This window comes from Giraffa tippelskirchi, chromosome 13, assembly GCF_054371585.1.
Source record: "Giraffa tippelskirchi isolate mGirTip1 chromosome 13, T2T-mGirTip1v1.2.pri, whole genome shotgun sequence".
Taxonomy (NCBI): domain Eukaryota; kingdom Metazoa; phylum Chordata; class Mammalia; order Artiodactyla; family Giraffidae; genus Giraffa; species Giraffa tippelskirchi.
Window position 1 is genome coordinate 118,172,861 of NC_137287.1, and position 15,594 is coordinate 118,188,454.

Sequence of the window (15,594 nt, forward strand, 5' to 3'; positions counted from 1 at the left end):
AAACGTCTTTCTCTGTGTGTTTTCTCCTGTTTCTGATCCCAGGTGGAGGGTGGGGCACACAGTCTCCCAGCACAGTGCTGGACACATGGCAGGACTCTATATCTGTCCGTACTGATGCCAGGTTAACAGATTACTGGCTCAACAACTGCATATTTGGAGGAGAGGGTGTGTGCATGTGTGTGCTAAGTTGCAACCGACTCTTTGCGACCCCATGGACTGTAGCCCACCAGGCTCCTCTGTCCATGGGATTCTCCAGGCAAGAATACTGGAGTGGGTTGCCATGCCCTCATCCAGGGGATCTTCCCAAGCCAAGGATTGAACTCCAGTCTCCTGCATTGTGGGCAGATTCTTTACCACTGAGCCACCTGGGAAGCCCCAGTGGAAGGTTCATCGTCATTAACTCGACCTTCCTTACCCTCTCCTCTGGGGCTTCTCCTGTGGCTCAGCGGTAAAGAATCCACCTGCCAACGCAGGAGATGCAGGTTTGATCTCTGGGTCAGGAAGATTCCCTGGAGGAGGGCATGGCAACCCACTCCAGTATTCCTGCCTGGAAAATCCCATGGACAGAGAAGCCTGGCAGGCTATAGTCCGTGGAGTCGCAAGAGTTGGACATGACGTAGCGACTCAGCACCAACAGTCACCTTCTCTTGACAGAGGAGGCAAAGCCCTGGCTCTTGTAGGTCGTGCTTCCTCAGATAGGACAGTGTGTGCTGTTATGGGGCGGCCCCTCATCCTCAGAGTAATGAAGCTGGAGTCCCCACTTCAGAAATGCAGCTCTGATGTGGCATCCAGGATCCACGTCCAGGCTGCTGACGAGACAGCCTGTCATCGGAGACCTTGTTTTCTGCGTGTGGTGCCTTGGTGTTTTTTTTCCCTGGTGGATGTCTTTAAACTCCTCCCTGTCTAGCCCCACAGATGCAGTTTGCAGGCACTTTAACTAAATGATTGCAAGTGGGAGGGGAAATTAAAGTGGTATGGCGGGGTGAGTAGCACAAGCAAGCTTTTCTTTTCATCTCCCCTCTCCGGCCCTCTCCTGCTTTTCTCCTAGGCTTGGTGCTGCCGCACCACCAAAGGCAAACTTCATTGAAGCTGACAAGTATTTCCTTCCGTTTGAGCTAGCTTGCCAGTCCAGGTCCCCCCGGGTGGTCAGCACGTCCCTCGACTGCTTACAGGTACTGTGTTTCAGGTTGGTGGTATATAGGGTATTCTCGCAGGCTACAGGTGGTCCTTTATACCAGGAGTCCCCAACCTCCAGGCCACGGACCGACCCCTCCCGTCAGATCAGGGGCTACATGAGACTAGACGTAAAGTGCACAATAAACATAATGTGTTCGAATTGTTCTGAAACCATCCTTCCCACGCCCCGGTCCATGGAAGAACTGTCTTCTGTGAAACTGGTCCCTGCTGCCAAAAAGGTTGGGGACCACTGCCACAGGAGCTGTGCTCACCACCCCTGGCACTCAGAATGCTCTGAGTTGGTGGACGGAGGAGCTTTTTCATCTCATTCTTTATATTACTGTCAGGGAGGGAAGAATGAGAGGTCTGATCTCTTTACGTGAAAAAAGAATTTGATTCCTAGAAGTATTTTGTTGATCTCTCCTATGTGTGTTTTCCTAAATGAAACCTCTAGCATTGATTGAAATATTGGTACATATGCAGGCACAGAAGGTGTTTTATGTAGCTTCTTTATTGATGGCATTAATACTCATTAAGTAGAGATAATCGACTCGTGTTATTTGCGGTGATGGTGTGTAAAGTTGCTGTGAGCACAGAATTAGCAAGTCCTGAAGTGTTGTTCCTGGATGAACTCCAGGACTAGGTTCCTACAAGCCTCTCCACTCACCCGTTCATCAGTTGATGAACATACAACCTTACTCTCTCTGGGTTTCTGTTTGCATGCTTGCGTGCTCAGTTGTGTTCGACTTTGTGACCTCGCGGACTGTAGCCCTCCAGGCTCCTCTGTTCATAGAATTTCCCAGGCAGGAATACTGGAGTGGGTTGCCATTTCCTCCTCCAGGGGATCTTCCTGACCCAAGGATTGAACCCGCGTCTCTTGGGTCTCCTTCATTGGCAGGTGGATTCTTTACCACTAAGCCTTCAGGGAAGCTCATGTTTCTGTTTAAAGACACCTTATTTACAACAACCTACATGTTGATTCATTAGCCTTGAGCTCATGGGCAGCCGCACTGTGGCACATGCTTGAACAAAGCTAATCACACATCCTTTCTCTTTAGGGCACGTCCCTGCCTTCTTGTTCTTAGCTACACTAAGATAGCACTCAGCTCTGTGCACGTGGGCCATTTTAAAGGGTGAAATCGCCAACAAAAAGGACAAAAATGTGAATACCGTGGCACTAAATAGATCACAGAAAAGTCACTGCTTACAGTGAGAGAGCTGAAGCAAGACAACAGGGCAGCCCCTTGTTTGACCTCAGTTGGAAACGTGACCATCAAGTGATTCAAATTTTTCTCTGCACTGTGGGTGTCCACAAATGACCATATTAGTGTCCCAAGTATTGATTTGGGACTTACAGTTTAGTAAATGGGAGCACTCACAAGGGCAGATCTGTGAATAATGAGGACTGACTGTATTTAGGGCCACAAGTCACCTTGTTATAAATTCCCTTTGACTGGTGAGGAAGCAGCAGCGCGGCAGTCAGGTGACTTGCCTGGCGATGTGCGGGTACTGAGGGGCAGAAGCAGCACCACGGCCCGGGCTTCTTAATTTTTGCTCCGGCATTCTTGAATTTTTCCTGAGGTCTACTCCTGAAGCTTTTGTTTCCCCAAGAAACATTTAACCCCAGTGGGAACCTACAGCAATGAAAAGAGCTTGATAAATTTTTAAAAAATACAGGGGAACAATACACAGTTTACCAGTACTTTCTAGAGCAGGAATAGGGAATAGGTTCTGTATTATGATTGCTTAGAAGCTGTGTTGAAAAATCATCTGGAGCCTCATCTGGGTTTCTTGAGAAAGTGCCACAATTGATTGGTTATGTCTGCTGAGACCCAGGACTGCCAAGTGGCGGGCATGCCACACTTTTGGCATCTCTAGTCTAATATTTACTCTATTAATCTCTCCTCTTTGCTATAGCTATACTTAAAAATTGATGACAGTTTCTTCACAGAAGTAGCTCTTCCAAATGAAAAGCCATTTTCTCATTCAATATAATTCTGTACAGATTGTCCTGTGTGAAGCATGTCATCAGCCAAGAATTTTCAAATGCCAGGCTCAAATCCTACTTCTAGCCTAAAATATTTGTTGCTGTGAACATTTTCTGAAGAAAATTTGGCTTAATTTTAATTTTCATTGTTTTGTCCTCATGTTAAGGTTTAGTTTGGAAGCTGGTACCGATAGTTAACATTATTGATGTACTAACAACAGCTAATGTCTTGAGCACTCAGCCTGTGCTGGGCCCTGTTCTAAGAGCTTTATCCCCATCATTGTGTTTAGCCTTCCCAACAGCTGTCTGAGCTTCTTACTCTCATCCTCATTTTTGAATGAATGAAACTGAGTCTTAGAGAATAAAGTGTCCAGCCCTGCCAAGTTCCCCCAGCCAGGCGGTGATGGGATTGGGTGGGTGTCTAGGATTTGTTTAGTCCAAGCCTGTGTTTTTCATCAGGGGTCCTCAAACTATCAGTTTAGTCAGTTCAGTTTCTCAGTCGTGTCAGACTCTTTGTGACCCCCTGGACTGCAGCACGTCCAGCCTCCCTGTCCATTACCAACTCCTGGAGTTTACTCAAACTCATGTCCATGGAGTCGGTGATGCCATCCAACCATCTCATCCTCTGTCGTCCCCTTCTCCTCCCGCCTTCAATCTTTCCCAGCGTCGGGGTCTTTTCCAATGAGTCAGCTCTTTGCATCAGGTGGCCAGAGTATTGGAGTTTCAGCTTCACCATCAGTCCTTCCAATGGATATTCAGGACTGGTATCCTTTAGGATGGACTGATTGGATCTCCTTGCAGTCCAAGGGACTCTCAAGAGTCTTCTCCAACACCATAGTTTAAAAGCATCAATTCTTCGGCGCTCGGCTCTCTTTATAGTCCAACTCTCCCATCTGTACATGACTACTGGAAAAAACATGCCTTGACTAGATGGACCTTTGTTGGCAAAGCAATGTCTCTGCTTTTTAGTATGCTGTCTAGGTTGGTGATAGCTTTTCTTCCAGGAAGTAAGCATCTTTTAATTTCATTGCTGCAATCACCATCTGCAGTGATTTTGGAGCCCCCCAAAATAAAGTCTGTCATGGTTTCCATTGTTTCCCCATCTACTTGCCGTGAAGTGATGGGACCAGATGCCATAATCTCAATTTTCTGAATGTTGAATTTTAAGCCTACTTTCTCACTCTCCTCTTTCACTTTCATCACGAGGCTCTTTAGTTCTTCTTCGCTTTCTGCCATAATGGTGGTATCATCTGTGTGTCTAAGGTTATTGATAATTCTCCCAGCAATCTCGATTCCAGCTTGTGCTTCATCCAGCCCAGCGTTTCTCATGATGTACTCTGCATGTAAGTTAAATAAGCAGGGTGACAATATACAGTCTTGACATACTCCTTTCCCGATTTGGAACCAGTCTGTGCAAATCTGGCCTGCAGCCTGCTTTGGTGAATAAAGTTTTATTGGAACATAGCTGCCTTAATCTGTTTAGACTGATGTAGCAGAATAATCAGAGAAGGCAACGGCAACCCACTCCAGTACTCTTGCCTGGAAAATCCCATGGATAGAGAAGCCTTGTAGGCTGCAGTCCATGGGGTCACTAGGAGTCGGGCATGACTGAGCGACTTCACTTTCACTTTTCACTTTCATGCATTGGAGAAGGAAATGGCAACCCACTCCAGTATTCTTGCCTGGAGAATCCCAGGGATAGGGGAGCCTGGTGGGCTGCCGTCTATGGGGTCACACAGAGTCGGACACGACTGAAGCGACTTAGCAGCAGCAGCAGCAGCAGCAGAATAATACAGACAAGAGACGTTTATATCCCACAGTTTTCTGGAGGCTGGGGAGTCCATGATAAGGTGCCAGCTGGTTGAGTTCCTGGTGAGCCCTCTTCCTGGTTTGCAGGTGGCCAGGTTCTCACTGTGTCCTCAGGTGGCAGACAGAGCAAGCCAGGAGTCGGGTTTCTTCTTGTTAATGTTTATTTGGCTGCACTGGGTCTTAGTTTCAGCATGCAGGGTCTTTGTTGTGTCGTGTAGGATCTTTGGTTGCAGCATGCAGGCTCTCTAGTTGTGGCACACAGGCTCCAGAGTGTGGGCTCAGTAGTTGCAACATGCAAGCTGAATTGCTCCACAGCATGTGGGTTAGTACCCCGACCATGGATCAAACCTGTGTCCCCTGCATCGCAAGGCAAATTGTTAACCACTGGACCACCAGGGAAATCCCTGGTCTCTTCTCATAGAGTATTAATGCCATCATGAGGACCCCACTCATGGCCTCATCCAGATTTAATAACCTCCACAAGACCCTCCCTCTTACTACCATCACATGGAGGGTTAGGACTTCAGTTGGGGAAACACAAGCATTCAGTTCATAACAACATCCAGGCCCTTTCGTTGGCTGCTTTCCATCTACTACAGCTGAGTTGAAGAGTTGGAACGGAGACCATATGACCCGCAAAGCCTGAATGTTTAGCAGGTGGTCCTCTACAGAAAAAGACTGCTGACCTCCAGTCTTCACTATTAGCCTGTACTTCTGGCCTCTTTAGTTATAAATAGGCTATTTTCCTAGAAATATTCTTTATTCTGAGACTCGGTGTACATGTATGATTTCTGGTGGAAACATTGATGTCCTGCTTTGCTTCAGCAACTTGAGTTACAGTACCTGTCTTAATGCTTTTGGCATATGGTTAGCTCTCTTTTTTAGATTGGAAGTTCTTTGTGATGTAGTAGGTGCACCAGGATTTCTTTGCTTAGTATACAAAATGTGTTGTCCTTTTTATGACATTAAAAAGTAGCTAGGTGCTCCCCAGAATACTGAAGGAAAAACAATGATTTCCTCTTGGGGTTTGTCCTTGCACAGCCTGTTCAACTGGCTTTTCCTGGTGTGGGCGAGGTGACTTCTACCTTGGAAGTGGAGGGCCAGGGTCCAGGAGGAAAGGTTGGTTTGGTCAGGGTTGAAGCCAGCTATGGGTGCATCTGTATTGTGCCCTGGGCGTTCTAAGGCGTCCCTTTTTTAGCCTGGAAAGTTGAGCGGGTAGCAGAGATGCTTTGGGTTTGGTTTGCTACATGTACAGAGCTCAGCATTCCCTTTCCCCCAGGGAGAAGCCTTCCCTTGTTCTCGCTTCTCCCAAGTGATAAAGATCCTTTCCTTCAGCACCTGGTCTCTGCACGCTACCCTAAGGCCAGGACCTGGGGGAGAGAGAACTAGTTCAGTCGTGTCTAAACTTAGTGAGTGATCTCCCAAGTTTTTCTGGGCATATACCAACCACAGAAATTATTTTTGAAAATATTCTCTCAAAGTATTTCTTCAATTATAAGATTATATACATGTGCTACTGTTATTACATTACATACATTATAAACCATACAAAAACAGACCTTTAAAAGAGTAAGATAAAAAGTAGATAGAAATAGAGTTCTAATATTTTCTTTCTACATAAAGCTGTGGGAAACCACTGGTCTAAGCTACCTGGTTCATACCACAAGCATTATCTTTTAGCATTTATGTCTAAAAGACATTGTATGTTTTAATGTTCATTTTAAAATTGATGTGTAATAATATAAGTTGTACATGACTACATTCTCTGTTAGAAATTTCTTTTAGAACTTTACAGATAAGGCTGAAGTCCCTTAGACCACTAGCCCCAGACCTAGTTGCCTGTTCCGTTGTTTTAATTCTTTTTTTTAAAACATAAATGGTATCATTTATGATACCATTTGCCTGTAGAGGACTGCATGCTAAATATTTAGTCTTTTTGCGCGTCATATAGTCTCCATTCTAACTCTTCAACTCAGCCATAGTAGCTGGAAATGATATCACATACCATTTATACTTGTACAGAATTTTCTGTGGCTTGCTTTTTACAACATTGGTTTTAATGTCGTTAAAACACCCCATGCAAGTAGAGGGCATTCCTGATAAATGATACGCTACCATTTTATTTACTCCTCCTCTTCTTGAGACTTCCCAGATGGCTCATCTGCCTGCTAGTGCCGAAGACACAGCAGACGTGGGTTCGATCCCTGGATTGAGAAGATCCCCTGGAGAAGGAGATGGCAGCCCACTCCAGTTTTCTTGCCAGGGAATCCCATTGACAGAGGAACCTGGCCAGTTACAGTCCATGGGGTTGAAAACAAGTCAGATATGACTTAGCAGCTAAACAACCACAGCGCTGCCCTCACAGGAAGCCAGCCTGTGGAGCAGTGATGAGAGGGAATGAGACAAAGGCATCTGGACTTGTTCTTCAGAAACACACTTGAGGGGCCTCCCTGGCAGCCGGTGGTTCTGACCTTGCACTCCACTGCACGGGGTGCAGGGTGCATCCCCGGTCAGGGACATGAGCTCCCACATGTGCTGATGGGGCCAGAAATGACTAAGAACAAAAACCACGCTGAGCACCTCCCTGCCTCGGTCGGGGGCTCCCTGGGCTTGATCTTGAGTCCCACAGCGTGTGCAGGCCTCTCTCCTGCCCGCTCGGTCACTCGGTCCAGCAGGGTCGTATTTCTGCTCTCGGCCTCTCTCTCTCAATCAGTTTTTCTTCCTGTGTGTTGAACGGTGGTGCTTTCGAGGCTAACAGTGAGGAAAAGCCATTGAGAAGTGGTGTGAAGCCTCGGCAGGGGGCGTGTCTGCGTATCGAGGGGGCCGCGGCCCTGTGGATCGCCACTGGAGCCGTGTCATTCTGGGCAGGCAGATCAAGAATGTGACACGCCAGAAACCAAAAGGATGAAGAACAGAGCAGCATCTGTCAGAGTCTTGACTAAGTCGCTGGAAGCAGAGGGTGCCTTAGAATTCACTGACCCCAGAGGGGCTATAGCAGATGAGTGGTTCTTTTTATTTGGTCAGCCATCAGAACAACCTGCATGACTTGGAGAAAAACATTATTTCCTGAGCTTCACCTGACCGGCCTGCTCGAGGATGTCTGCATTGAGGTCCAGGAGTCTGTTTCTGTCACAGGCTCCCTCTTCGATGCTGAATATCAGCCCGGCTTTGAAACCATCCTGACCTTTGAGTTCCCTTCCAGCTCTCAGATTGTCCCTGACGAAATCCAGGTCAGGAGGGAGGTGGCCCGTGTCCAAACTGATCCGTCACCTGACTCTGAGGGCACAGCCTGGACAGCCTCTTGTCTCTTCAGCAGCATGGGTGACACGCAGTTTGATAGCGTTGGTGCAGAATTCAGCAAGGGTTTTACTTTAATTTTGGAATAGAAAATGCACTGGCATGATGCACCATTCAGAAAGAATGAAAGCCTGAGCCACAATATGTCTTAGTCCTGCTCCTGCTCACAGCTGCTTAGTTCTCCCTGAGCTCGAGCAAAATTTGTTATCATTAGTTTTTATGCATCTTGCCTTTTGTGGTGGGGAGTGGGGGGTAACAGCTTGAGATACAGTTCAGATGCATACAGTTCACCCGTCTGAGGTATACAATTCCGTAACTTTCGTATATTGACAGAGTTGTGCAGCCATCATCACAAAGTCTAATTAGAGACCATTTTTATCCTCGGAAAGAAACCCCATATTTGTTCATTTTTGTAGTCACTCCCTATTTCCCCAGAATCCCCTAGCTCTAGGCAGTTGCTAACGACTTCTATCTCTGTTATATATAGTTTTTAATTCCTTTTTTTAAAAAATTTGTTTGGCTGTGCTGGGTCTTAGTGCAGCGTATGGGATGTAGTTCCCCAAGCAGGGATCGAACCCAGGCCCCCTGCTGCATTAGGAGCCAAGAGTCTTAACCACTGGACCACCAGGGAAATCCCGGATTCCTCCATCTTTCACAGAAGTGGTTGTGCACTGGGGGACAGTCTGCACGTGCCTTTTCCCCCGGCCACTCGCAGTGTCATGGGCTCTTCTGCCATCAGGAGTTAGGACGGATGCTGTGCTTTTGGGGTGACCATGCCCCCTGCACCCAGGGGGAGCAGAGGGAACTCTGGGAACCGGAAGTTAAAGGCCAAGCCTCCCGCCTGCCTCTTAACTGCTGTGGATGGCCTCAGCCCTGGCCAGGCGGAAACTTCTCACGTGTGTGCTTTCTGTGTTTAGAAACTCATTGCTTACGGGCACATCACCGGCAACGCCCCCGACAGTGGCGCCCCCGGCAAGCGGCTGATTGACAGGATCGTGGAAACCATTTGCAACTGTTTTCAAGGCCCTCAGACCGATGAAGGAGTTCAGTTACAAATCATTAAGGTATTTCTGTCTGTCTGCCTGGTCTGGATTTTAAATGAGAAAACTCATCCCCTTTGGGAATTTGAATTTCTAATTTACCATGTGTTAGCTGTCTCAGGAGGCACTGAGCTAGAGCAGAAATATGTAAGCATCACTAGATCTTTTGTTAAGTGTCAGAACTGATTAGCATGGACCACGAAAGAAGAGCAGAAACAGGTGTGTTTTCAAAGTAAATAGTTCCGCTAATAATCACATAAATTGCTTGTGAATTAGATTGACTTGAAATCCTCTACTCTCTCCCCTTGAATTTCTGGATTCCCAGACTGCCATTTCTCAGCAGGTCCTGTGTTGATACTTTTATCGCCAGTTTACCCCATCCCCTTATCCTCCTTTTCCATCATCCTGTTCTGTTTCTGCTGCCAGGAATGGTTTGGCGTGGGATGGTCCCGTCTGCTTGTCAGAACCAGTCAGGATAGATGTGGTCAACGTTTCAAATAAGTCCTGGACACGTTAGCTTTGTGAGGGATGGCCCCGTGCTAGCTGCACCCCACTTAAAGCTCCCTTGAAAATCCACCAGGGAACTGGGAAGCTGACCCCGCCACCCCACCGCGCAGCTCCATCAAAGCGTGTATATTTTGTGATCGACATATGTGAGATCAGGTTGGAGCGTTTTCTCTCCTGAGAGAAGTGTCTGTTTTTTTGGCTTTTTAAAAAGTAAGCTGGTAGAGAGTATACTTCAACACAGCTCAGTTACTTCACATAACTTGGGTTCTGTGTAGTTAATAAGTGTGTTTAAACTTTTTTGAACTTGGTGCAGCAGGGACTTGGCTCTTGGTACTAATCATCCAGTTTAGCTCACAGAGCCATCTTCTTAAACCAAACCAAATAAAAGCAAAGGCAAACCTTGTGGAAAAGTTGGGCTCTGAGAGGATGGGCGGTGGGCGCTCCCGAATATGAAGGTTTCGGATTTCCGTTTCAGGCTCTTCTCACTGCAGTCACATCCCCGCACATTGAAATTCATGAGGGCACCATCCTGCAGACGGTCAGGACATGTTACAATATCTATTTGGCCAGCAAAAATCTCATCAATCAAACCACTGCCAAAGCTACCCTCACTCAGATGCTGAACGTCATTTTCACCCGCATGGAAAACCAAGTGGTGAGTGGTAGCAGTTACAGCTGCTGTGGGTGGGACACTGTCCCATGCTGTGAACTCTTTCTTGTGTGGCCTCGGTGCCTGGTGAAGAGTCTTAGCATCTTGTAGTTAATCCCTTCTTCCTCTGAATTCTCTGCACTCTGTTTTTGTCCTTGCTTTAAAAAGCCGAGAGAGAATCTCGATGGGCTTTGAAATTTGCATTCCAGATTTGCTGTGAGTTTGTTGAAGGAATTGATTTCCTTTTTTAAATTCTATCCTTCTGTTTGGATATTCTTTATGCAACAGGCTGGCTTTTTTTCTATTCCTTATCAAAACGCTGGATCCATTTAGATTGAATCCCTTTTTCATTGCCTTTCAGTTGCAGGAGGCCAGAGAGTTGGAAAAACCAATCCATTCGAAACCCCAGTCCCCTGTGATCCAAGCTGCAGCAGTGTCCCCAAAGTTCAATCGTTTGAAGCAGAGCCAGGCACAGAGCAAACCAACAACTCCTGAAAAGACAGATTTAACCAATGGGGACCATGCCAGGAGTGGTTCTGCGGTGATCACAGAGAATGGACATGCCCCCAGAGAGAGGGGCCCGTCGCTGTCAGGTACGGCCTCTGCGCTTCCCTGTCCTGCAGTGACCGAGTCGTCTTGCGTCCGAGGGGCAGGTGAAGGAGTTGTCTGGTGGCATGTCAGGAAACCTCTGGTAGCTCTTCTATTTCTGGGCCTCCCCCTTGACTTCCCCTTTGCTTTGCTTTTACGAAACACAACCCAAGAGGCCGAGTGTCTCAGATCCCGTTGTCAGTTGTGAGGTTATTGGTGTTTTTTTATTTTTGGTGGGGGGTTGTTTCTGGGATATATTGAGCTACTGCTATTTGATGTCAGCTGTAGTGCCGGGGGCTCATTTTGGAGTGCTCGTCTCCCAGTAGGTAATCGTTTGGGTGGTTGAGCATTTAGTGTCTGTTTCATCTCCCAGAGGAGGACACGGACATCATCTGTCACATATACACTGTGCTCTGCCCACTTACGGGCAGTTAGTCACTATTGATGGGCATCTTAGAAAGGAGCCAGAAGGTGGGTGGGTGGATTCATAGAGAAACAGATACACAGATAGCTTTGTCTTCTTCTGAGACCAAGTACACTACTACTTGGTTGTGTTTGCTTTTTTAAATGAAAGAGATCTTCCATACCTGATGATAGTCTTGAAGTAAATGAAACATTAGGCATGAAATTTTTGAATTGGGTTAAGATTGTTTTTGAGTATTTACCTCTCCTTCGCTGTGCAATTTGTGCAAACAAAATCCTAAATTCTAAAATTTTTTAAGAACATACCTTATTCCCAAGTGATTTCTGCTAAATAATTTTTCACTCTAGCTGATGGTTCTACAATGAAATATCGGACCCCCCTTCGTAACTGGCCTCATATCTTCTTCTGCCCCCTTATTGGTGATGAGGTCTGTTGGTGGTATGTTCGCTACCAGAACCCATACTTGAGCAGTTTTTTGTTCATCTGTAATTTAGCAGAGCTTGGCATGGGTAGGAAGAGACCAAGTGTTGTTGCTGAAATGTTGTTCTGTATCAGTTCACCCAAGGCAAGGATCAAAGAAAACATTGCCACAGGGAACCACACGTGTCTTGGGTGAGCACTGTTGGCTGCTCAGTGTCACGTGTTTTGTAAGGTGTTCAGGAAGTCCTGACCCACCTTCTGTATCTGTTTTCATCTTTGCCTTATTAACTCTCAGAGCAGGGAGCAGACAGGTTTTTACTGGAACCTTTATCAGACTGTGACCAGTCAACAGATATTAATATTTAAACACACTGTAGTAAGCGTAACCGTGCAGATGGAAAAGCAGGCCTTCCTAAGCTGCATGAAAGTGCTTCCACACTGCAGCCCATTTTCCACTCAGCAGCCAAAGTGATCTTTTAAAAGCATGGATTAGATCAGGACCTCCCTCTGCTTAAACCCCTCTGGTAATTTCCCATCCTGTCCCATTCGTAGTGACGTCTGTGCCTGCCCCATCTCCACGATGTCCAAGGCCCTGTGTGTCCTGCCTCCGCCCACCTCCCTGTACCCTTCCTTTGCTTCCTTTCCCCTTGTTTGTTATAGGATGTGCAGGTGGTGGTTCTGGTTCTTGAAAGTGCAGTGCTTGCTCTTGGTACCTTGGCACCTACTGTCCCTTCCTTACCCAACCTTTGTCTTCAGGTTTCATTTCTAAGTGATCCCCTCTCTGAAGCTCCCTATCACTCTGTCCCATCACCCTGTCTTATTTTCCTCATGGCACTGATCACTACTCCAAATCACTGAAGAGTTTGTGTTCACTTGTTCTTGGTCCAAGGCATCAGCCACCCCGTGCACCACAATATTCCCAACACCTGGTTTGGTGCCCAGTACACATACTCAGTAAATACCTTTTTTACTGAATGAATGGAGTGGGGGGGGGATTTGATTTCTAGAATATGGTTTTACAGAAACCCAGGAACCTAAAATTCTGCTCTAACACAGAATGCTTTACACTTAGCATATTGCTGTGAATTTTGTTGCCACAAGGTATAATACACCCCGTGAGGCTTCTCCCAAGATCGTGGGCATCAGAGTGTCTGTAGGAATCAGACCACAAACCTGCAAGTGGTAGATCAGAGTGGAGGTGCATCGTCGCCCTTAAGAGGGACAGGCCTCCAGTTGTCCAGATGTTGCTCTAAAGAAAGAACGCATCCTTCAGGAGAACCGGATGAGGCGCCTGGGAGGAAGGGCAGCCTGAGAGGCAGATAGCGGAGGTGCAGGCTGACAGACACAGCACCCTGGGCTAGAGTCCAGGCTGCCGAGGCCCCCCGGGGCTCCAGTGCCTCTATGACCAAGATGACCTGTCCAGCTCTCCTCTTGGTTCCCTCCCGTGGACTGGCCATCAGACCCCCCTCTCCCCCCAGGCAGTCACTGTGCCAGGCGTGGTCCTTACTACCTGGGCGCTCCACATACGTGGTCCTACTTCACTGGGAACCCTCCCAGGCCTTCCTGAGATAATGTGCCTCTTGGTGGAATCTGTGTGGATGACAGCTCACCAGCAGACCAGAGGATCTTCGTCCCCTTGGCAGTTTTTCACCCCCAGTTGATAAAAATGATAATCTGTCAGTCTTATCAGCCCGTGCAAGAAGTGGATCAGATTGCTCTTTGTAAATTCACCAAATGAGATCTTCGAACCTACAGCATGCTAGCTTCTGTGAACCTTAGGGCTTGGCCAACAGGGTTTCCTGGGGACCTCACTCCATTTGTCCATTCGCAGCCCTCCAAAGACCCAGCTGTTCTTGTCAGTTTTTTTTGAAAACAAGTTTTTTGAAATTCATTTCCGTAAATTCACCTGTTTAAAACGTACAGTTCAGTTCTTTGTAGTATGTTGACACAGTTGTGCAACAATCACCACAGTCAGTTTTAGAGCATTTTTATCATACCCAGAAGAAACCCTATACCCGAGAATAGTCACTTCCCATTTTCTTTTATTTTTAAGATTCTTACTTTTTAACTCCCAGCATTAGACTTAAGCATTGACACACGTGTACAGCTAATATGTATATGGTAGGTACACAGTTACCAGTGTGCTCACAGATGTCTTTGCTCACTCTTTTTGTCTTGCATCCCATTCATTAAGGGAAAAACAGCCCAACAACTTACCAAGCCTGCAGCTCCTCTGATGAAACATATTCATCTGGCTAATTCTTAGGTGTTGATTGTGTACAGGGGACTTTGGAATGTTTAGTAGAGATTAGACCCTGTCATCACAATTCTGTTAAATCATAGCATCAGAGAATGTTGGAACTAGAAAGGAACTTAAAAATACCTAGACACATGAGACATGTGTTTACCAAATCATGGTCTAGATGAGATGACTTTAGATGGCTCTTAGGTGAATGGTTTTTATTTTAATAGTTATACATTTGTTCTAACATGCATTAAGAAAGTGTGATTAGTGTTTGAAGCCTTTGTTTTGTGAATATTAATTATTGCTTACAGTGAGTTAAAGAGCACTGTTAGATATACACATGTAATATAATAAGTGGTACATGCTGCTGCTGCTAAGTCGCTTCAGTTGTGCCCGACTCTGTGCGACCCCATGGACTACAGCCTACCAGGCTCCTCCGTCCATGGGAGTTTCCAGGCAAGAGTGCTGGAGTGGGGTGCCGTTGCCTTCTCCATACATGAAATGGCAGAAATTATGAAGGTTGTGTGAGAACGACTGTGAAGTATGGGTAATGCTGATCTAGACTGAATCGTCTTATTTAGATGAAGAAACAGGTTTAGAAGATTTTGCCTGTGACTGAGGGCTTTTCTAACCTCCATTCAAGTTCTTTTTGCCCTCTAAGAAGAGCATTTGTTGTTTACTCGCTAAGTTGTATCCGACTCTTTTGCAACCCTGTGGACTATAGCCCGCCAGGCTCCTCTGTCCACGGGATTGCCCAGGCAAGAACACTGGAGTGGACTGCCATTTCCTTCTCTGGCGATCTCCCTGACCCAAGGCTTGAACTCCTGTCTTCTGCATTGAAAACCAGATTTATCAGTCCCATAAATTTAGTGCTTTCCACTGTACAGGCTGGTGCACAAGTCTGGGCTCACTGAGATCATTCCTTTGATGTGTATCTCGGCTCTCTGGCTCCAATTTTCTGTGTGTTCCTATCCTGCAGCCCCTCAGGGTGCACCCATTGTGGGGGTGGCTGAGGGCTCCAGGATCTTTGTCTCCATCCTCAGCTCCCTCAGGGCCTACTGCAGGGGGTGTCTGGAGTGGTGTGATGGCTGCAGCATCCTTTGTTTACTGATCTGACGTGTGGGGCAGCATTTTTCTTTCATTTGGGTTAAGTGCCCAATGGAAATGAAAACGCTTCCTGTTGCTTCTTCAGGACCAAAGGTATAAAATTGTGGCGTGATTGGAAAATCGTTGTTAAAGAAGAATTTGAAGGATTTTTTTGGTTTTCTTTAACCTGATGGCCCTTTTGTCAGTGAAGACTAGTCGAGTGCTTGTTTACTAGTTCTCCCAGAACTAGTTTTCTATCAAAACAACTGGTAGCAAGCCTTTTCCACTTAAACAGCTACCATCTTACAGAATAAGTCCATTTAGAATGTAGTAAATTCTCAACTATCACATGAGAAATCTCATGCT

At 46.5% G+C, this 15,594-nt stretch overlaps 1 protein-coding gene across 9 annotated transcripts in view; it reads left to right on the plus strand.

Moving 5' to 3' along the window:
• The window catches only part of ARFGEF2 (ARF guanine nucleotide exchange factor 2), a 78,548-nt gene that overhangs the window by 13,774 nt on the left and 49,180 nt on the right, over positions 1-15,594 (plus strand). For 7 of the 9 annotated variants that reach the window (XR_014073101.1, XM_081556833.1, XM_081556836.1 and 4 more), the window contains exons 3-6: positions 1,049-1,172; positions 9,187-9,333; positions 10,292-10,471; positions 10,827-11,058. Coding sequence is in view for 8 of the 9 variants with exons in the window: in XM_081556833.1 (XP_081412959.1) it covers positions 1,049-1,172; positions 9,187-9,333; positions 10,292-10,471; positions 10,827-11,058 (683 nt within the window). In the remaining variant the exon portion in view is untranslated. Of the gene's footprint in view, positions 1-1,048; positions 1,173-9,186; positions 9,334-10,291; positions 10,472-10,826; positions 11,080-15,594 lie in introns of all 9 variants that reach the window. The other 2 variants (XM_081556835.1, XM_081556838.1) reach the window with 2 other exon arrangements.